The 23,953-nt window shown below is 34.1% G+C and overlaps 1 protein-coding gene across 3 annotated transcripts in view; it reads left to right on the top strand.

The window, feature by feature from the left end:
- Positions 1-23,953, top strand: part of LOC145259979 (PHD finger protein 14-like) — a 132,095-nt gene that overhangs the window by 93,353 nt on the left and 14,789 nt on the right. For 2 of the 3 annotated variants that reach the window (XM_080117971.1, XM_080117973.1), the window contains exons 17-19: positions 2,496-2,596; positions 6,695-6,847; positions 10,566-10,704. In XM_080117971.1, the coding sequence (XP_079974097.1) occupies positions 2,496-2,596; positions 6,695-6,847; positions 10,566-10,704 (393 nt within the window). The remainder of the gene's footprint in view (positions 1-2,495; positions 2,597-6,694; positions 6,848-10,565; positions 10,705-23,953) is intronic. The other variant, XM_080117972.1, reaches the window with a different exon arrangement.

The following is a 23,953-nucleotide window of genomic DNA, read 5'->3' as shown; positions in this document are numbered from 1 at the left end:
TAATTGTCATATCGCAGTAATGAACATATCCAAAAATTATGAAAAACGATAAGGTAGAAAATTAATTATTAGCAAAAACCGTTTTCAAAGACAATTAGCAGAAATTTGAGTTTTGCTAAATTAACCTAATTTTATTTATTTTTTTTTTTTAGGAAATAATTACCCCCCCCCCCCCCCCCGCGTTATGGTTCAAACGCTCCTGTTTTTTTAAGCAAAACTCAATTTTGTTAATTTTCTCCAAAAACTATTTTCCTTAATAATTAATTTATACCATTAGACGCCATTGGTTTTAATTGAAATTCAATATTTCCAATTCTGCTCTAATAACGAAGAAACACCAAATTTTCATTAAACCATATTTAACGTGTCCTCAATTTGGTTTTTTTTTTCTTCATGACTAAACTTCATCCCAGAATTTTATTGCCATTGCATAGGTAATATTATATCCTCTTACATATCAGACATCACCGGACCTGAACGAGCTTTTTCCGCTTGGACCTGAATGAGCTCCCCCCCCCCCCTGCCGTAAAATTAATTACTTTTCACATTTAAAAAATTTTTTTTTTTTTGTGGATTATCGCCAATAACAAACTTAACTTTCATATTAGCAGGAAAAATTTTTTAAAAAGTTTATTTAATGACTTTTAAATTAAGTTCTATTTTGATACCCCACTTTGTGGTCAATCAGCATAACATTCGTTATTATAGTGTTATGTATCTGCTGTGGTGTAAAAGAAAAATTCATAAGGGTATCAATTCTAATAGAATGTTATAACTGAAAAATGATCCCCCCCCCCACGTTAAGTCATTAAATAAACTTAAAAAAAAAATATTTTTTCCTACTAATGTGAAAGTTAAGTCTGTTATCAATAATCCACAGAAAAAAATTTTAAAAATGTGAAAAGGAATTAATTTTACAGCAGTGGGGGAAAGCTTGTTCATGTTCACCAAGACATCTTTTTCTAATGATTCTGGTTTTTAGTCTGGTTTTAATAGAAAATTGCAAAAATAAATTTTTTTTTTTTTTTTTTTTTTTTTTTTGCAATGTAACCATGATGATGACAGCTGTCTTTGAGCTAGTATGTTTTTTCTTCTTCTTTCTTTTTTTTTTTTTTTCTTTTTTTTTTTAAGATAACGGCAGCAATAAACTTGGTCAACACATCAGTTTCCATTTCTGCTGTTATCTTTATATATCCTTTTATATAATACTAGCAGGGCGCCCCGCATGTCCCGGTCATAAAATATGTTTAAATATAATATTTTAATTCTTGCAGATTTCATATTTATTATTATTATAGAGCCATTTCTTTATTGAGTATTATATTGTACCCAATATATAGAAGTGATTGCAAAAGTAAATAAAATAAATGACTTTGATGCCATAAGCTAGAATTGAAACGAAAATATTTAGCGTTCCAGCATTAGTCATTACCATTTGAGCTATTGTCAGACGGATAAGAAATAATTAAAAATGAACCGACTTTGATGTATATTTGGGCATGCATACAAGAGCACTTTAAGTAGACTTAGACTTGCTAAGTTCTATTACTTTTTTTTTTTTTTCAGTTTTGACCCCTTACTTTTACGTATTAAAAATGTATAAAAAAAACGGTGCACAAACAATGCAATCATTTGACCCACCTTGTGCCGCTCTGTGACCATGTGTCTAGGAAGAGATGCACTTGAAAAAATGGAGACACAGACATAAGAAGTTGCACTGACAACTAAATTCACACTATTTTTTTTTTTTTTTTATTTAAAAAGCTTAAAAAAAAAAAATTTAACTAATTATTCAATAATTTATTCTTCCTGGTTCATAACTTTGTCTTACCATTCGTAGAAATAAAGAAAAGCAAAAGCAGAAAGATGGATGTCTTGATGATGTTAATTTTTCTTGACCTTACATTTAAATAAACAGAAAATAAATTAAATTACTTAAAAAACTATTACAAAATGATTCTAAAATAGAATTCTTGAAAAAGGTAGCTTCAAAAATCTCAAAAACAAACAGGCAAAAAATGATGAGAACTTAATTGCCAACCCAATACATAAAAATCAAGATATGCATCATAAGAAAACAGTATATGTAGATTCTGTGGACAAAGAGAGAAACCGTAAAAACCACATCATAAGTAAATTCATCCAATAAATGAAATAGCAAAAACTGAAATAAAAGCAGACGTGTCAAAAAGATGTTCATTTTTCTCAACTTGACATTTCATTTTAATGATTTAAAAATAAATAAAACATAAACTAACTCAAAAAAAAGAAAACGATAAATTAGAAAATGATACCAAAATAGAATCACTAAAAAACAAAAAACAAAAAAAACATATAGATTGTAAAATTTGAAAACCCAAGAAATTCCAGAAAAACTGGGAATTTAGGTGTCGATCCAAGAGATTATTTTTCATTTCTACATTAGTCGCAAAGTTTACTGAATATTTTTTTATTCGACCTAATGTAGTAAATTTTTTTTTTTTTTTTGTATTAAGGAATTGAACATTCCAGAGATGTTTCGAGTGAGGAAGTCGCCACGGTCGCCCACCAAAAGAGAAACACATCCAAAATCTCCTCCTGCCCCACCAATCCAACAGTAAGTTATCATTTCGCATCTTTCTACTTTACATGTCGTTTGAGCACTTTTTGCTTACGAATATCCAAGTCCACATAACTGTACAGTAAATATACATACCAGTCTCACTAAATCGAAAGAAATAACAAAAGAAAAATGTTTTTCAATAAAAACAAAAAATTTAACTCCATTCGAATTTTCTTTACATATAAATAAAAAACTGATTGATCTACAATTCATAATATTGTCTAAGAAGCAAGTAATAATATTTTAAAATGTTTAACGTGATACAATTTTATTCTGTGATGCTAATTCTGGCATGATGGGGAATTTTAATTGCTAACATTTTTCTTGGAACAGTGTGAAAACGTTCTCTTGGTGTCTAATTTCACGTGCCCATTTCTCTGCTTTTCTTTTTGAAATTCTCTTTTCTTCAGGTATTTAACGTAATACCCATTTACATGTAGAGTTCGTTGCAAGAAACAAAGATTAACTCAACTCCCTTTTTTCTGTTGAAACAACAGACATTTATTCACAGGTACTTTTTAGAATGACGCCTTGTCTCTTGTTCAAACCTGTTGCTCTCGGCCCATGTGTGCAACATGTCTATCTCTGACCTCTCTAGCGTACTCATCGGTCTGCACGCACGTTCTTCTTTTTATAATCTTTTTTTCCTTCCTTGTTGTGACATCTCCTCACACATGGCTCTGTCATTTGCACGTCCGTGCTCTGTTACAGATAAAATTAAGCAAAGGATTTTGTTATCTATTTTTTTTTTCTTTTTTATGGAAATCACTCGAGATAAGGCATGAAGCCACTTAATGTAAGGAGCTAACAAGAATGAAATATCATTATCACAAAGACAGGAGATATCTATTGACCTTAGTATTGAAAAAACCAAGATGGTAGGTAGAATGAAAACAGTGAGCAGGAAGAGAGTTCCACAACTTTGCAGATCTTGGAAAGAAGCTACTGGAATAAGAAACTGCATTGCAATGAGGTATTAAAGCAGCAGATTGATGGAGACCACTAGACCAATGGGTCAAACAAGCTGGAACAAAGGAAGCAGGGAATAAATCAGACAATTTAGCCCGGTCCTCCGCGGCCCGGGCATCAAAGATTAAAGGGCAGTCTATCAACTAGACGGGGTTGGGAGGGCCCTACTAACCACCACTTGTATTTTTTTTCTTCCCCCGGCCTCGACACAAATTAATTATTGTATTGCCGTTATTGTTATCTTTTTTTGTTTTTACACGCTAATAAAAAATGTCTTAAAAATTGGGTGCTAAGTAGGACGTCCCCAAGTACGAAAGGGCGAATGCGGTATTATGGTGAAAGAAGATTCTGACTAAGAAACTTTTGTTTAGTTCTAGAGTGACAAGGATGACCAACGACCCTCCCCCCATTGTCCCCCCCCCTTTTGAGTTGGCCTTGTGCCTAAGTTTTTTTATGTTCATTTTTTGTCTGATTAAAAGATTTAATATCTCAAAGTGTAGTATCTGTTCCAGCAGATGCGGCAAGCAAAGACCATTGCCCTTGTGGCAATCAATTTCTGGTCCATGTTGGGAGCAACCCTATATACTAGGAGCCATCGATACCAGCTCCCCCTTCCCTCCTTCAGGGAAGCTGGTCCCCTCTTCCCCTCCCCCCTCTCTCCACATTAAAAAACGGCCTTTTGCCTAATTTGCTCAGTGGGGAAGCAAATAAATACAAGATCAGGCAATTCTGAGGAACACATGGCATAATAGTATTTATAAAAAAAGACTGAGATTAGCAACATCACGTCTGTTGCAGAGAAAGTAGATGGGCCAATCCAATTATGTATGTTGCTACAATTTATCAAGGACCTTCAAATGGGACAGAGATTCACCAGCCCAAATATGACAGCAATACTTCATGCATAGTTTAATAGTAGATTTGTAGCGATAGAGAATAGCCTTAGGTGTGAGAAAATGTTTGGAGCGATAGAGAGAACCGATTTTATGAGATGATTTAAGATGAGAAAGACCAGGAGTCGATTTCTCATCGAGAGCAGATCCTTCCATAAGAATCTCTGGAAGAAAAAGGACACGCCTACAATTGAAAGACAATAGCTGTTATTTTTAACAATATTTGTTTAATATGTACTAGCGAGGGGTACCCGGCGTTGCCCGGGTGTTTTTCAGGTATGTGAAAAAAACCCGAAAATGTGAAAAAAAAACAGGTGCCCGTGAAAAAAAACCGAAGCCTTCACGACGCGCAGTTGGAAAATAGTAAAGTGTTAAAAAAACAGGTGCGCGTTTTTGATTGACGTGACGGCAATAGGTATTCAGCAGTAAGCATTTTGTGCGGGACAGTTTTGAATGAGGTGAATAAATCGGTTTGTTTGTTTTTAAAAACCCACTCCCTGTTTATTAGGAGGAGCGAAATGAAAGCTACAGTCTGATATGACGAAGTCGACATTGAATAAACGTTACTTATCTCTCTTGAGACAACTGGCTTTCAGCCTGTGATTAGAGTAGACTTTCGCTTTTTTTTATACCGAAAACCGAATGTAACGCGTGCCAATGCGGGAGTAATTAACGTTTGAAAGTCAATAAAATTAAATAGACAGGCGAACTCCGTGGATAGCTCTGAGATATTACAATTTATAGATGATATAAAAAGTTTTAAGAAGTTGTGAACCGAGCAAGCGCTTCTCTGAAAGAAGCCTTTTGTGGACATCGAGGAAAAGCGTACATACATACATACACATACATTTTTGCTTTTATATATATAGATCGTGTTCTTCGTACTACATTTCTCATCTTGAGTTTTAATACAACATTTTAGTAGATGTAACCTCCGACCTTCTTCAGGTATGTCTTGGCAAACTCGAGGATTCTCTTTGTCAAACTCTAGACTCTGCAAGAAATTTCGAACAGAACTCTTTATTTAATCCACAGGGGTAACATGTTCTTGTTCCATCAGCCATGACAAAGTAGAAATCTTAAGTAATTCACAATTGTATTTTTGACTGTCGCCCACACTGGGAATTGAACCTGCAACCTCCTGAAATGTGTTACTTACAACTGAATTTTATAAGTTCTTTATCCACTACGCCATGGGTCCTGATGAAAATAAAACTCCAAGATGAGAGCAGTAATCTGAAGAATCCAAATAATATGAATAATCAATCCTCATCTCAAAATTTGAAACAATGTTTGCTTAAATGAAAAATTTCTCCCTAAATACACGCAATTCAAATATCTATCTATATTTTAGTATAAACTTTTATGTATGCACATGTCACCAAAATGCTTCTATTAATAAAAATTCATACTAAAATATGCCTATACTTTTTATGTAGCACTATCTTAGAAACCCTGTAGTTTCATAGGATTAACTACTATGATAAAAAAAGTAAGCGCACACACACACACACACACACATAAATAACTCTCAGATGAAACTATTTCTAGTGATTTATTGAAAGGAGAAAGCAAATAGCAAGTTTGATCCCCACCTTGTCTAAAATGAGTTCAGAAAGAAATCCTAACACTATTTCCATAATGAGGGATTTTCTTTCATTTTTTTTTTTTTTTTCATTTCTATACGGATTGGTGCATTTTAACTTTTCAGCTTTCTAAATTTTTTTAAACGTTACCAACTTAAATTTTTTGACAGTAGACACTTTCAGCAGAGAAAATGGGCACTGTTTCACATCTTCTCCTCTTTTTTCTATATTTTCTCTTTTTTCTTTTTTTTATTTTCTCTGTTTTTTGTTCTTTCCTTTTTTTCCGTTTTTCATTTTTTTTTCCATTATTTTATTTATTTTTTCTTTGCGATCGAACCACAGAAGGTTTCAAATGGTAGCAGGACAACAATTACCAATTTTGTACGAATATGAATATTAATGCAAACACTAACAAAGAATAATTTTTTTTCTCCATTCTTTGATCGAACGTATACTTATATAGAACAAAGTCCCAAAGTGATACCATTGATTTTTAAACACTTTTTATTATAACCAAATAAGCCCCCTTTTTTTTCCTCTCCCTTTCTTCTTCATTTCTGGAACTTTCTTCCTCAACCATGTTTACCTCCCCTGGAACTGATTGCGTTTTTATTAACCTGAGTAATTTTCTTACTATCGATTAGATATAACTTATTAATTGGCAGTTGTGGAATCTGTAAGAAGTCAACTGACCAACATCTCTTGGCCAAATGTGACTCCTGCAGCAAACACTACCACCTCGGCTGCCTTGATCCCCCACTCTCACGGATGCCAAAAAAGACCAAACTGCAAGGATGGTAAGTAAATCATTTCTTTGTTTCTACAAGAGTTGTTCCAAAAGTAAAACCTCGGGTTTTTTTGTTTTTTTTTTTGGTTTTTTTTTTTACTAAAAAGTGAGAGCTACGAAGACAGGAGTTGTACCATTAAAACGAGCACTCTTTTGTGCTCCAGAATTTATTTTTCTATATAGTCACCACCATGCATTTTTGCCAGGAATTCAGTGATACATTTCTGCTTTTGATGCACGTCCATGACAGGAGTTACTTTCTTAGTTTTACACGTTCAGGTCATGAATGTATAAGTTCAGTCATCATAACAATCCAATTTGCAATCCCCTCTAATCCATTTGGGTGGTATAAAAAAAAAAATAGGAGGCATTACTTTTGGAACGCTCCCTTGTACAAAAATGTTATAAAAATAAATTTGAATTGAATAGTCACATCTTATGAAGCATCATGTATGCATGAATATTCCAGATAGAAATGGAAACAAAAAATGATGCAGTTTTGAAAGTGAATCAAATAATTTTTTTGTTTTTTCATCCAAGACCTTCACTATCTAATGGGTGATGTGAACATTTCTTTATTCAAACGCTAGCCACAATGTATAACATTGACTTGTACCTTGCCGGACATTTTCTATCTCATGGGAGGCCCTTCCCCCCTTGTTGTAGGATTAATACCAACAAAATGAGAAAAAAGTTTTTGAAGAAGCCATTTTCAGAGATAGAAAGTCTCGGCTTATATAAATAATAATGAATGATTCTGTTCATTTTAAAATTGCGTGTTTTTTTATTTCAATTTCTTTTTTTTTAATTTGAGTTATTGGAAAGATAATGCAAATATAATTCATACAATTCACTTATTTAAAAAAAAACATTTTTTTTATTCTTAAATTTTTATACAATAGAAAAAAGAATAAAGCAAATATAATCCACACAATGTAAATATTAAGAAAAAAACAAAAAAAAAAGCAGAGTTCGAATTGTAACAGGAGAGGGTAATCATTTTCTGGAAACTTTGAAAATCTTAAACCAAATTAGCAAAACTCAATTTTTGCTAATTGTCTCCGAAAACTGTATTCATTAATAATTAACTTTTATTTTATTTTTTGTAATTTTGGGATATTTTACTAATTTCGCGACATGACATTTAAGTAGATACCATTGTTTTTACTTGAAATTCAATATTTTGATTTTTTTAATTTTGCTCTTAAAACGAAGAAGCACTCAAATGAGTGCCACAAATTATTATATAAATAAACCCGAAATTGAGATCAAGACTTGACTGGTGATTAGGTTTGAGAAAACCACTCTATCCATTCCCGTGAGTGCCTTGCCTTTCTCATTTAACCCCACTCTTGTTCATCTCGACCGATAATAAGATATATACATTTTGTATTTTTATAAATTGGTGGTTTTTGTTAATCATTTAAGCATGATAGAAATAAAAAAAAATTTTCTCTCTAGTCATGGTAACAGCATAGAAGTCCAGGATGAGTTGAAAAAACTGGTTGATTGTGTATTTTCTATTCCCAAGTCAAGAACAAATCTGGCATTTCTTTCACATAAACTTGTAGACATATTTGTTATTCTATGTTACCCTGGTGCGTTCTCCAAACGCTGACCCCCAACTTTGTTAAAATAAAAGCTGGTGTTCTCCAGGATGGCGCTTTGGCTCCATTCTTATTTGTGATGTGTCTCGATTACGTACTGAAACTCTCTGTTGATCAATGAGAAATATGGCCTAACATTATATCAAGCAAGAAGCAGCCGATATCCAGCAAAGAAGATTACCGACATCAATTACACTGATGATCTTGCTCTGTTAGCTGATGATAATGTGAATGCACAAAAGTTGCTACATATCCTGGAAGACAACTGTCATGATTGGACTGCATACAAATGCAATCAAAACAGAATATATGTCCTTCCACCAAACGTGCCCAATTGAAACACTAGACAGAACACCAACTTTGAATATCTCGGCAGCCACATCGCATCCAACAAAAAAGACATCCACTTTAGAATAGCCAAGTACATTTAATCGACTGAAAGTTATATGGAAATCTGCCCTCTCGGAACAGATCAAAAAATTTTTTTTAGCGCCGTAGTGAATATGGTGCTGCTTGATGGCTCACCAGCATGGACTCTCAGTAAAAAAAACTTGAAAGTAAGTCAGATGGAACTTACACTAGAATGCCCCGAGTAATGTTAAACTTAAACTGGAAAACACACCCAACCATTAACCGTATCTATGGACGATTACCCAGGATCTCTTCAATAATAAGAGATTGAAGAACACGATATGCTGGACATTGCTACAGAAGAAAAGATGGTGGACAGTGATGTGGCACTGTGGAATCCTAAACACGGAACTACTAAAGTAGGAAGACCTGTCAAAACGTACACAAAATTGATACTGGCTTACAACATGAAGGTCTTCCTAAGGCCATGAAAGATAGGCCTGTGGTGTGAAAGAGTCAATTTGGTTCTGGCAACCCGCCCAATACGATACAATGTTACTGTGATTACAGCAGATATAAAACTAATAACATGTCGAGATTCTTGTTAAAGTAGGTTGAATTTATTCTAACCTGCGAAATAGAAGAATGTATATTACTGGTTGTCTTTGTCATCAGATGTGGACAAAGTATATTTGGATGGCAAAGCTATCGAGGTTGACGAGAATTTTTGTTACCTTTGTGATACCAGTGAAGCACAGGATACTAGTGTAATTTCAAGAGTTAGGCGTGGATAGAGTAAGTTCAAAGATCTTCTGTTATTACTAACCAGCAGAGCATTATCTCTTATGTATAGAAGTGAAACCTGGCTAATGAGAGTTGAGGACATGTGTTGCATGGGGAGAAGTGATATGAAAATGATACTGGATTAGTTTTTGATGACTTCAAAGGAAGATGAAATCTGGAGAGTATAGGGAGATGTGTACAAAACAGGAAACTTTGATGTTATGGTCACATTAAAAGAAACGGATGAGAGTTCTTGGGTCAGTAGATGTAGAACTGTAAATAGGTTCAGTTCACAGAAAAAAGGCCAAAGAAAACACGGAAGAGATTAGAATGGATTTGAGAGAAAGAGGGATAAATAAAAACCTGGTCAGAGATAAGTTTGCAAATCAATTTCTAAAAGCAGTCCAATGCATGTCAGTATTTGCAATGGACGTTAAACCGATTATAATGATGAAGAGGGTTCTTTACGTGGATGAGAGTTCTTGGGTTAGCAAATCTACAACAGATATGATCGCAAGTTTAATTCATAAGGGAAGCCGAAGGAAAATATTGTTGAAAGTAATAAAAATGAATTTGAGAGACAGAAGGATAAATAACGACCTGGTCAGAGATAAGTTAGTTTGGAAGTCTGTTTCTTAAATCAATCGAATGCATGGGGAGAAATGATGAGAATGAGACTGGATTAGAGTATAGGGAGATATGTGCAAAACAGGAGACTTTGATGGTATGGTCACATTGAAAAAATGGATGAGTTCTTGGGTTAGTAGATGTAAAACCGTAAATAGATTCAATTAACAGAAAAGACCAAAGAAAACATGGGATAAAATGATAAGAATGGATTTGAGAGAAAGAAGGATAAATAACGACCTGGTCAGAGATGGGTTAGTTTTGCAGTCTGTTTCTTAAATGAATCCATGCCAGTTTGTAAAATGGACATTAGATTGATGATGATATTGATAATTCTTTGCTTTTGTGATTCTTCTTCAGGCAATGTTCAGAATGTGCCAGTTCAAGCAGTGACGTGTCAGAAGAGACTGGTGTGGACGTTGATGCCCCTCGCAAGCTACGAGAAAAGATCAAAGAACCAATCAAGTTTGAGCAGTTACAATCGTTAGACATGAAATCGGTAAGCAGAGAAATTCTTCGACAATTTAATTTTATTTTTTTTAATTTTAATTTTTATTTTTTATTTTTTGCAAAACAGAATAATTTGGTGCTTCTATAGGAGGGGAGCCATATCAGTTTGAATGTTTCTGGTTGCGATTTATGAAACGAACTTGAAATGATCAAAGCAGTTTATGATTTAAAGGGTGTTAAAAAAAAAAAAAAGCCAGATGATAGAGGGTTAAGGCTAAAAAAAAAGTCTTCTGTTATGAGGGTTTAATTTATCTTCCTTAAATATAGAGAGGTCTTATCTGTCATTTTAGAAAGATTTCCTTTCCCAAAATAATAGAAAAAGAATTAAAAAGATTTTAGAAAAATCTACAACTTTCTAGAACCTTCAAGAAAGATCAAGATGGTTCTAGAATATTTTAATATTGAATGTTACTCTATATAAAAGAGGTTTTTGCACTAACCCGGCAATTGTTGGTTCGTCATTGTGATTCCAGGGTTATAAATCCAGCTGAAAGAATCCTTCATCGGACTAATGTTCTCATCTTGAGTGCTATTTTCATGTTTTGGTCGATGTAACCTCTGACCTTATTCAGGTGTAGCCTGTTGAATTTGGGAATGTTTCTGTCAAACTCAGGAATTTGGATGGAATTTTGAATGGAACTCTTCATTTACTCCACAGGGGTAGCATGCTCTTGTTTCATCAGCCATGACTGCATAGAAGTCCTAAGTAATATGCAGTTGTATTTTTCAATTTCCCCACACTGAGAATTGAAATTCCGTCCAAATTTCCGAGTTTGACAGAAACATTTCCGATTTCAACAAGATACATTTGAAGGTCGAAGGTTACATCAACTGAAATGTTGTGAAAATGGCACTCAAGATGAGCACAGTAATCCAATTAATATGAATAACCAATCCTCATCTAAAAAAATTCAGAAATGCGAAAGGATCCTCTTTAAAACCTTTTGGCAACAAAAGATAAAATCTTTTGAAATATATCTCTGAAAGATTTTGAGATTCTTTTTATGATGGTAATTAAACGGCTTCTCAGTGTACGCTAACCTCTTTTCGCTCCTTTATCCATTTCCCTGCTATTAGGTTTTGTGGTTTAAACTTTGTCAGCTTAAGTAAAAATATATTGTTTTTCGTTTGTTAAATGATTTTTTTTGTGTGTTAAGTAAATATTATATTTAAATTTATCTCGTTGTTCTCAATTTCTTATTTTGTATCACTTTTAATCATGTAACTGGAGAGGGATATTTTGTTACACTTTTAATCATGTAACTGGAGAGGGATATTTTGTTACACTTTTAATCATGTAACTGGAGAGGGATATTTTGTTACACTTTTAATCATGTAACTGGAGAGGGATATTTTGTTACACTTTTAATCATGTAACTGGAGAGGGATATTTTGTTACACTTTTAATCATGTAACTGAAGAGGGATAGGCTTATCAAAAAAAAAAAAAAGTTGAAAAAAAATGTCCTTTAATAAAAATAAATGCAGTTGATTCATTTAGTGATTTGAAGGCAATCATTAAATTCACTTAACACTGAGGAGGAGGTGAGACTTTAATTGATCCTAAACTTCAGTCAGAGAAAAAAAAATGAAAGTTTCATTTAATGTTGGTACTAATGTATTGCTCAGCGATGACCTGGTCATTTCTAGTCTGTTCTCTAAATCTCAATTAGAAATATTTTGGCTGACATGGGTTCTTGGTAATATGTAGAAATAGCAGCGTCGAAAGAAAATGTCTGCTGAGTTCTATTCAATGGATTGCCAAGTGTTGATTAATAACCAATTCTTTGAGGTGTGAAATTTGTAATTTACAATAAACATTGTGCAGTTATTAGCAGTCAATTGATGGTTGAAGATGGAAATGTTTAAAAGATTGCTTTTGTCGTTCAGTATGAAATGATTTTGTAAATGAACCAAACTTTCCTTACGAATAATTATATTTATAATTTATATGTGAAGTAAGGATTTTTTTTTTTTTTTTTATATCTAGAAAACTCAAACTCTGCGGCCATTTTGTTTCTGGGCTGCTGTGTCTATACATTACCTGGGTTCTTTCCTATAGAAGTGCAAACAATTCTGAAAACTTTTATCACATTCCATAGTATAAAAGAAGCCTTTCTCCAAAATATTTGTCAGTGATTTATTAATTTATTTTTGTTTTTTAGTTTTTCAGTTTACTAATTTGTCAGAGATTTTTTTTTTTAGTTAACTAATAGTTAGGCATTAAAAATTTTTTTCTTTGGCAAACATATACAAAATACTTTGTTTTAATTGGATTCTTCGACTGTTCTCATGTGTTATTTTCATGTTTCGGCCAATATAACCTTTGATCTGCTTCAGACGTCTTTTGTTGAACTCTAGGAATCTGCACAGAACTTCGAATGAGACCCTAGATTTAATCCACAGGGGTAGCATGCTCTCGTTCTGTCAGCCATGACCAAATAGAAGATCTTGAGTAATTCACAATCGTGTTGTGAGCGTCGCCTACACTGAGGATTGAACCATTAACCTGAATTTGACAGAAAGATTCACAAGTTCAATGAGAGAGACCTGAAAAAGGCGAAGGTTACATTTGTTGAAACATTGTGAAAATGATAGAAGATAAGTTTTTTTGAATAATTCAAATAATCAAATATCATCTTAAAAATTCAGAAACATAAGATGAGTTTTTTTGTTTTTTTTAATTCATTATAAAATGACATTATGTTCAGCTGCGATGACAAATATAAATTTTTATGCTTTCATCAAATCGATTTCTTACTACTGCCAATTTGCAACTAGTAAGGGGCTCATTTTATAACCAACTAGCTCACCCGACATGGTGTTGCCCGTGACTAATTACGTTAAAATTTGTTTTGTAAATTATTTATTTTTCATTACTCATTATCTAAGCTAAACAAGCAAGTAAGGAACATTAACTCTTAATAAAAAGAATCAGTTATCCCCCTTAGCTGATCTTTTGGGTTTTTATTTAAGAAATGTCTTCATATTAGCAAGCAGCCAAATAATTATATTAACAAGTTTTTAAATATTCGTTTTTTTTTTTATATCAATAGTGAAATATTTTTTAAAATTTGTTCTTCTTGAGTTAACGATCTTTGCTAACTACAATAAATATGCGATTCTAATTTTATATTATGCAGACTTGTTATTGGGTTAGATAGTAATTAAAATTTTATCCTATTGAATATATAAAAAATTTATAACTTATTCCGCGCTAGGTTATCTCCCTTAACTGATATCTTATACCTAATAAGCATTTATGAAAATTAGACTTTGATATTTACCGATTGTTCAATTGACTTATAACTTTTATCCATCCTTCCTGACATTAATTCACTATGATAATATCAATCTAGTAGTTCCATTAGGAGTATAGTCCTAGAATATAACATATAGAGTTAAATAAGGGGCAATTAGATAGGCCTTCATAAATGCCTTAGATAGAAAAATGTGAACAAAAAGTGTTGAGTGATTGCCAGTGGTATAAGGAACAAAGAAAAACGGTACAAAAAAAAATTGAGTTGAAAAAGTTGCTTGAAAATACACATTTCTTAGTGTAAGTACTAGTTTGGAATTATTAGACAAAGTGCGCCATGAAATGCTCTTATATAAAGAATAGCACCAAATTGGTGTAGGTGTGAAATAAGAAATAGAATAATGTAAATGATTGATCTTGAAAATGGAACATAAACGTACCATGTTTCTGAATTTTTGAAATGAGGATTAAAAAAAATTTGGATTATTCAGGCTACTATTCTCATCTTTGTTGTTCTCACAACGTTTCGGTAAAGTAACTGCCAGTATTCTTCAAGTGCATTTTGCCAAACTCAGGAATGTATATGTCAAACTCTGAAATCTGTACACAAGAACTCATGGCACAACAGATAAGTGTAACATTGGTATTACTTTTAAAATGGACCAAACATAGTATTTAGAGACTCGCAAAGAAAAAAAACTTTGACAAACATTTTTTAGGTTAAAGAAAAAAGTTATTCAGTTTCGCATGCAAAACGGCAACACATATTTACGACACATCAGAACATGTCCGGTTTTTTTTTTTCTCTCTCTTTCCTTGTCAGATAGCAGTCCTTTTGTTTTTTAGCTCCAATCAAGTGTTGTGTTGCGGTAATTTTCACTAGGATCCACAGGTTGGCCGGATCGTTTTTGAAGAAGTATGAGGAGTGGATTTGTTGAGCGTACCTTCCAAATCATCAAACATATTTTTCCTGTTTCTTTTTCTCCTTTTAATCTAGATACCTATATATGCCTTTCATTCCATGACGTCATGCTCATATCACAGCTCACATGCTGATGCAAACTTAATTCGGCATGAAAGTCGTCAACATGCATATGTGTCCTGGCTTGGTCATTTAATAGTGTAGCCAGCGACTGTATTGAGTAACACTTAGTTCTAAGTGACAGTCTTCGGGAGGTTAAAGGTTCAATCTCAATTTGGACAATACAAAGAATACAATTGCAAGTTATTTAAGATTTCTACTCTGACATGACTGACAAAATGATAGCAAGCTACCCCTATGGATTGAATAAAGGGTTCCATTTGAAATTCATTTAGATTCACAAGTTTAACATAAATGTACCTGCATGGAAGAAATTTATACAGCTACTTCCAATCCTCACTTGCAGAGGCATCTCGTTACACAATAGTCTATGCTTAAAACACCTGTGTCAGAAGCGTCTCCTGCATGCCAGTGAGACTTGGCCTGTTACAATTGAAGACATTTATTGCAATAATGTGATGGATATACTCTTCAAAGCTTGTGGATATAACTCCTCTCGGTGAGCTGAGATCCATGCTCAACCTCAATTCAGTAGATGAGACTCTCTGCTGGAATAGACTGAGATGGTTTGGCAACATCCAATGCATGGCAGTCGACAAGTGGTCAAGAAGAAGCATTAGATGTCCCTGGAGTCTGTCGAAGAGGTCGACATAGAAAGAGGTGGAGTGATAACATCATAGATCAACAGAAACATTGGCAATGGATCGAATCCAGTGATGACAAGCCATGCGACCATGTTGCCAACCCAAACATCCAACTCTCAAACTCTGGCACGCAAAGATAAACCTGTAGTAGTGTAACGTTACACACGTATTAACATGTAGACACTTTGGACCCAACACGTAGCAGAGTGTGTCACAAGGAACATAGGACAAGTAATAACTCGACTACTTTTTTTTTTTATGATGAGATTTGTTTCCAGGTACTTCTCTGAACAAAACGTGATCGTAATCCTTCTGTCTGACCTCTCAAATGTCATCATCAGTCTGTGCACACATTCTTTTTATAGTCTTTCTGTTTTGCATACAGCTTGGCATTTGCATGCAGCCGCCATACACGTGTCAGCGCTTTGTTACAGTTATAGTAGCAACAGCATTCCTGAAGATGAGTGGAAGTTACATTGGTCAAAATATTGTGGAAGTAACAATCAAGATGAGAAGAGTAATCTGAATGATCCAAATAACACAGATATGTTTGTCATACGGTTTCTAAGGTTTCTTAGTTTTCTCGATTACTGGCAGTTTAGCCCGGCTTTGCTTGAGCCCTATGTACTGTTCAAAACTTTGTGTGCATATCTATATACATATTAAAAAGTTTGACTCCTGTCCAGGTAACCTACATCCAAAATTTCAAGTGTTTAGACCCAAAATTGACGAAGGAGTTTGGTAGAGTCTGCAAAAGTCAACTCTTTCAACTTGGACCTCTTGGCAGCCAAATTTTCGCTCAAAAACTGATTAAAAAGCTTGCTGCATGTCTGAATACACTTTATGTAAAATTTCAAATGTTTAGACCAAAAATTGACTGAGTAATTTGGTAGAGACCGCAGAGATCAAATTTCCAACTTTGACCCCAATTTTAACCCCTTTAAATTTATTGTTTTGGGCTCAAATCAAATTAAAAAGTTTTATCCATGTCCAAGTAACCTACATCTAAAATTTCAAGTGTTCAGACCCAAAATTGGTAGAGGAGTTTGGTAGAGTTTTCAAAGGTCAAATTGACAGCCAAATTTCTGGCAGAAAACCGATTCTCTTGCATCTACGTGGCAATATGTCTTGCTTGGTGTGAATAAGTCAGATACAACACACACACACACACACACACACACACATGTATATAGTCATTCACATACAGTACTGTTTTACTGTATCACAGCTCATCAGTGCGGCTAGATTAGCACCCATCCCATAACTAGGTATTGAACCTACAACCTCTGGCCCATGGGATCAGTGCTCGTAAACGACCTCAAATGTCCATTCATATAGATACTCACCCACCACTTTTACAGTGCTCAACCTGCTTGTCTATTTACAAACAAACAAACAAATAGAGCTTAATTGTTAAAACCTTTTTGCAGGTGAAAAAGTACTTTGTTGCTTTAAACATCTCTAAAACTAAGCCACGCCTTCTTTCACTACCAATGCTCAGATCCTTGCTTTCTCCCAGCTAAAATAAATGGCTCGCTCCTTGAGAATTGATTTTCACTCCAGATCTAAAATGGAAGACATATCCAATCTGTTGCTAAAGTTGCTGCAAAAATCGTTGGATCACTCTATCACTCTAAAATGCATCTAACGCCTGATGCTATCATCTACCTGATATGCCCTCAGATATATTGCTGCTTAGAGCACTCGTTCCTGCCTTGGTGTTCAAAATCAACTTCGCAATCTAGTGGGAGATTATGTTTCTGATTTTTTTGAGATGAGGATTGATTATTTGGATTATTGTTCCTATCTTGAGTTTTCTTTTCACAACGTTTTGGCTGATATAATCTCCAACCTTCTTCAGGCATAGTTTATCTAACTTGGGAATCTTCCTGCCAAACTAGGAAATCTGTATGGAATTTTGAATGGAATCCCTTATTTAATCCATGAGAGTAGTATGCTCTTGTCTTGTCAGTCATAACTATGTAGAAATCCTAAGTAATTCACAATTGTATTCTTAGTATCACCTGCACTGAGGATTGAACCTTGAACCTCCAGAAGCGTGTCATTTAGAACTGAATTTTATTTGATATTTTATCCGTTGCACCATAGAAAAAAGGTGGAGGTTGTTTAATTCTCTTCAACTGCAAGAACTTAGACACCAGGGTCGAAAAGTGGGTTAAAGAGTCAGCGCTCCAGAAGAGGGGCACTCTGACCCGCAAAAAGTGCCTGGGCAGCCGCGTCAACATTCCCCGTTAAGCTGGAGTCCCTCAGGGGTCAATCCTGGGCCCAACTCTCTTCCTGATTTACATAAATGACCTCCCTAAACACATACTTAAATCATTCGTTGACATCTATGCTGATGACACGACCATCTATGGCAACATATCAAAGGCCGTAAATGACAAAGTTCTCTCTGATTCTCTCTCTTCTGATCTTGAGCGCGTGGTTCAGTGGGGGAAAATGTGGCTGGTTACCTTTAATGCATCCAAAACCAAACTCCTATCCTTACATCATCATCACTCTGATCCCCATCTGGCATCAATTATGATGGATGGCTCTCGTCTGGGTGAGGCCCCCTGTTTTGACAAGCTTCTGGGTTTGACCTTTACTCCTGATCTGAAATGGAACACGTACATCAAGTCTGTTGCCAAGGTTGCTGGAAAAATGGTGGGATCCTTCTACCGCTCCAGAAGATATCTCACTACTGATGCAATTCTCTATCTATATAAAAGCCAAGTACGTCCAAGGATGGAATACTGTTGCCATATCTGGGCAGGAGCTGCTAAAAACAGCCTATCCTGCTTTGACAGAGTACAAAATAGACTTTGTGGCTTAGTGGGGGATGCCCTTTTCTCTACTCTGCAACCTCTCTCCCACAGAAGAGACGTTGCGAGCCTATCCTTGTTTTATCGTTATTTCCATGGCAGGTGCTCGTCTGAACTCCAATCTCTGGTCCCCCCTCTCCAATCTTTCATGAAAAACACCCGTCTAGCTGAATCCACTGTGAAAAATTTCCCCCACTTGAATAGTATAAGGAGACTTGTTTGGTTTGGTCACAATGAAAGTATGAACGAGTTTTTGGGTGAGTAGATAACAAATAGTTGAGGTAGCAGTCAGTTGGTAGGGGAAGGCCAAGGGAGGAAGTTATGAATGATTTAAGAGAAAGAGGGATAAAGACCTTGCCAGAGATAATGTAGAAGTCAATTTCTTAAAGCTATCCAACATATACCAGCATGTAAAATAGATGTTAAACAAAATATAATGATAAAAAACTTGTCATAAATTATGTTCGTAAATCATTAGCCCTTATCCTTGAGTGGCTCTTAGCCTTCATAAGTGATGACTAAAAAAAAAAAAAAAGGTCTGATCTTCTATATATATAAAAGGCAAAATGTGTGTGATCATTTTATGTATGTCTCGCAAAGGCTTTTCTCGCACACTCTCCCGGGGGGGGGGGGTACTATTGCTTAGAACTGTTTATATACCCCCTATATAATAATATCTACGATTTGGGAACGTGTGCAGCATATAGATTTATTTGCGTCGACTTTTACAAAATTATTGCTATTTTGGCTTCTCACGTGTTAATTCGGCTTTTTCGTATAAAAAGCAAAACTAATTCAAAAGCTAACACCCTCTTCTCGGCATCGCGCCGGGAAACGTCCAGAAGCAATCAGCTTTGATCAATGTTGTATATCAGACAATTGCTATTCAATCTGGACAATTGGGAGCTGGTTTCCTCTTCCCAAACATCTGTTGGGGAAAAAAACGGTCAAATTTGGGTAAACAAACCCAAACGCTACCTCGCTAACTGCGTGACCTTCTTAATTAGGTCAAATCGAAGCAGCAGAGTTAACTTTTATTGCGGACACCTGTTTTTAATAGTTAAATAAATTCAAACGTGTCTCCGTTGTATGTTGCGGTGGCCCAATGGTTAACGTCGCACGTTTTTTTTTTCCACACTTTAATTTCCAACTTTGCCTCAAGGGTTCGGGTTCGGGTTCGATCCTCATACTCACCTACCAAAACTTTTTTTTAAATTATTTTAACCCCCAAAGAGTTTTGATTTACCTCAAAACACCCGGGCATCGCCGGGTACCCCCCCCCCGCTAGTCTATTATATAAGAGACAAATTGGGCGCGAGCGTTCGTGTATGTCCAAGAAAGGCTTTTTTCATCGGCCTTCTCGTGTTGGTCACTATTTTGGAGAACTTTCCTTATACTTCCTAGATCCTAATATCTCTCGTCACCCAGGTTAGCTGTAAATAGAAGTTACTTGATTATCCTTGGTACTGATTTAGAACCTTACCTAAGGCTGCACCAGTATTTTCTGGCACTTTATGGTAAGCCGCTAGAAAATATCAACGCAAACACTGCTAGATGATAAATTCAAAATGCTGAAAACAAAAAGTTTAACACAAGATAGGATTTACCATAAGTTTAATTATATGAAAGAAATGTGCTTTTTGTCTTTTTTTTTTTTGTTTTTGTTTTTTTGTTTTTTTTTTTCAAGAAAAATATATTAAAAAATTGTTCTCAACAAATTTTTTTTTCTAGATAAAAAAAAACATGGAAATAACTATGAACGATTAAATATTTATTTTTTTTTATTTTTTTGAATCCTTAGAGATGAGGCTTCATAATTTGAGTATTCAGTTTTTTTTGCAAACTGCTATCTTCATCTTCATTGTTTTTGTTTAACTATGTTTGGGCCAACTTCTCCTCTGGCCTTCTTCAGGTGATTAACCATGGGCCCTGTGGCGCAGTAGATAGAGGCGTTGAGTCTTTATGGTTCCAGGTGAGCATTTTTTTGAAAATAGCAGTTTCAATCCTACCCAAAGCAGGCCAGAGGTTTAGTTGGCCAAAAACATGGTGGAACGACAACTATGGAAGGCAGTAATTACTGGGGATACAGTTACATTCCTATCCCGTTGTGGTTAATCACAGAAAGATGGCTACAGGATCAGTTGGTCAAAATGTGGTGAGAGGCAATAACAACTATGAAAGATAATAATTACTGGGGATACAGTTATAAGACTCGGCATTCCTATCCGACAGTTAACCACCTGAAAAAGGCTAGGGGATAAATGGGGCAAAACATGGTAAAACAACAACTATGAAGATGAGGATAACAGTCTCCCCAAAATATGAATAAAAAGTTGTTTTTTTTCTTTTTTCATAGAAAGTATCTAAGAAGTTTTTTTTTTTGTATCATCAAAAACTTTTTTCTCATGGAAACAACTATGATTGAAAAATTTTTTTTTTGTAAGAATAGTCTCAGATAAGTGTTCTCACTCCCCCTCCCCTATTAACGAAAACATTGTCTACTAATTGGCTGATTGCGTCCAGTTTTTTCTGGCTGCTTTTCCAGTAGTTTTCCATAAACTATCAGAAGATGCCGATGTGACCTTGGGTCAAGTTCTGGATCGGTGCCCTAGCTTTTCTTTCTTTATTTTCTAAATGCTTTCCTGTATTGATTATAATCAACAAGATTTGATTCTTTTTTTTTTTTTTTTTTTTTTTTTTTTAAAGCTATATCTATCTAGACTAGTATCCTAGTCCAGGATTCGATGGAATCATTTTAGTTTTAATTTCTGTTTGTTTTCACATAGAGAAAAAAAAATAATATTTTATTTCTAAGGAAGGCGACTCTTAGTATATTCTTTAATTTAAAAAAGACTTATTCCCCTTGCTTTTTTGTGATTAGTTAAAGTGTTTCATATTATTTGTTATCTCCTCCAGAATCATTTTAAAAACATTGTAGTGAATTATTTGTGTTTATCGGACTACTGTTCTTATTTTGAGTGTTATTTTCACAACATTTTGCTGATGTAACTTCCGACTTTCAGGTTTATCTTGTCGATCAGGGAGGTGGGGTCTGCATGGAATTTTAAATGGAACTTTTTATTTAATCAACAAGGTCAACATGTTCTCTGTCGGCCAAGTAATTGGCGATTATATTTTGAGTGTTACCTTTTTTTTTTTTTTTTAACTTTGGAGTTATCACTTATCAAGGCTCAAAGGCCACTCGAAGATAAGAGTTAATGAATGTAAAGTTGTGCAGTAATTGTTAATGGTGTAAATTGGGTAGAATTTGATTATTTGTGGGGACGGCTTAGCAAGAATTTGTTTACATTAGATTTGAAGGCTACCATGTTGTATTCAACCAGGAAGTAGGCCAGCAGAACAGTTTTCCACAGGTGAGGTGGGGGTTCTGAGAAAGGAAGCTTTGTTCACGGAATCTGCGTTTAGATTTAGGCACAGTTAGAGAATGGGGGAAATCGTATATAGTGGTTGTAGATAGTTGAGTATTTTTTGTGAAAGTTTGGCAAGGGGTTGGGGACCATAGATTGGAGTTCAGTCGAGCACTTGCCATGAAAATAGCAATAGAGCAGAGAAAGGTTTGTAACGTCTCTTCTGTGGAAAAGAGGTTGCAGAGAAAAGGGCATCACCTACTAGATTTCGAAGCCAGTTTTGAACTGTATCAAAGCTGGATAAGGCATGCCAAGCAGTTCCTGCCCAGATGTGACAACAGTACTTCATTTTGCATACACTGAAGATTGAACCTTCAACCTCCAAAAGAGTGTAAATTACAACTGAATATTACCAAGTAATTTATCAATTTCCTTGTGAAAATAACACTCAAGATGAGAACAATAGTCTAAATGATCCAAAAGATACAAATTTTCAATCATCTCAAAAATTCCGAAATAAATTGTAGTGAAGTCTGTCATATTGCCAGTAACATGCTAGAATGGTAACAAATGGAAATTAGCTAGTCAGAAACAATTTGATTTGTCAGTTTAAATGCTATTTGGGTCTAACTTTAAAATCGGACACAATAACTTTATATATTAGAAGATAGAAAAGTTTATTTTATAGAAAACATTAATACTTGCCAATATTTATTAATATTTTAATGTTTTTGTCATGTTTTTTTGTTTTGTTTGTTTGCTTTTATTTTGTTTTTAACACTATTAAAATTTCCTTACCTTTCATAATCAAAATTTGTGCAAGTCCAGAGTTCAACTTAATTAAAAAAAAAAAATAAATAAAATACAAAAAATCTTTATAATGTACGTACCTGTCACGGAACAAAAATGTCATATTCCAAAAATCATATAAATTGATCAAGTAGTTTTATTTTTAAATAAGAAAATCAAATTTTATGAGTAAGGAAAAAGACATTCTCGCATCACCATCTTGAAAAACAAGGGCAGATAACTCCACAATAATTAAACCTTGCAAGATCAGCCTTGTAATGTTAATGATTACACACTAATCGCTTTAAATTGTTTAAAAAATGATTTTCTTTATCCAAAAATTACTTGATCGATTTATGTGATTATTTTTTTTTCATTCCGTGATGGATACGTATATTATAAAGGTTTTTTGGATTTTTTTTTTTTTTTTTTTTTTTTAGGTTGAACTGTGAACTTGCACTTTAAAATCTTCATAACCTAATAAAAATTAACATTTCTGTGCAATTTATAATTAACACTGTCCATCTAATTATTTTTGTTTTCATTTTATAACCGCTAGTTAAAACACTGTCCATCTAAATTTCTGTGTTAGGTATAACCAAAATCTCTAAAGCACTTAAAAAAAAAAAATCTGTATACATTTTAAAATAGCTCTGCTCATTATACTGTTCTTTTAGTAACCCTATAAATAATACACTGTCTATCTAAATTTCTATGCACTTTATAGCTACAATATGTATAGTGCTTGTTCTTTCATTTAAAAATTTCTTTGTAACTTGCAAGCAAGATCTTTTTTATAATACTCCATCCATTAAACATTTCTTTTATAACACTTTGTCCATCTAAATACACTGTATAAATATAATATTTATAATCCTCTGTCTATCTAAATTTTCAAGCAGTCACTTTCTCAAAAAAACCCTGATAATTTGCAACCAAAATTTATTTTTTTAGTACTCTCTCCCTTAAAATATACTCTTTTAGTATCTCTGTAACACACCCACACCTATCTAATTTTTTATGCAGTTGATTAATACAGTATTCATAATGCTCTTTTAAAAATTTCTATCATTTACAAACAAATTGTTTTATAATACATGATATATTGAACTGAATTTTCATAGTATTTTTTTTTTTTTTAATAAGATAGTGTCCATCTAAATTTTCATTTAGGATATTTAAAGCGATCATTTTTTTTTTCTTTAAAATTTTGGTGCTTGTCCAGAAGTCCACCCACCTCAATGAAAAAAAAAAAAAAAAAATTAAAAATCTGTATTGTGTACATACCTGTTGTACTCCAAAAATCACATAA

This window comes from Euprymna scolopes, chromosome 35, assembly GCF_053919585.1.
Source record: "Euprymna scolopes isolate OS-2025 chromosome 35, ASM5391958v1, whole genome shotgun sequence".
Taxonomy (NCBI): Eukaryota; Metazoa; Mollusca; class Cephalopoda; order Sepiida; family Sepiolidae; genus Euprymna; species Euprymna scolopes.
Note: the sequence above shows the minus strand (reverse complement) of the source record. Positions and strands in the feature narration are given on the sequence as shown.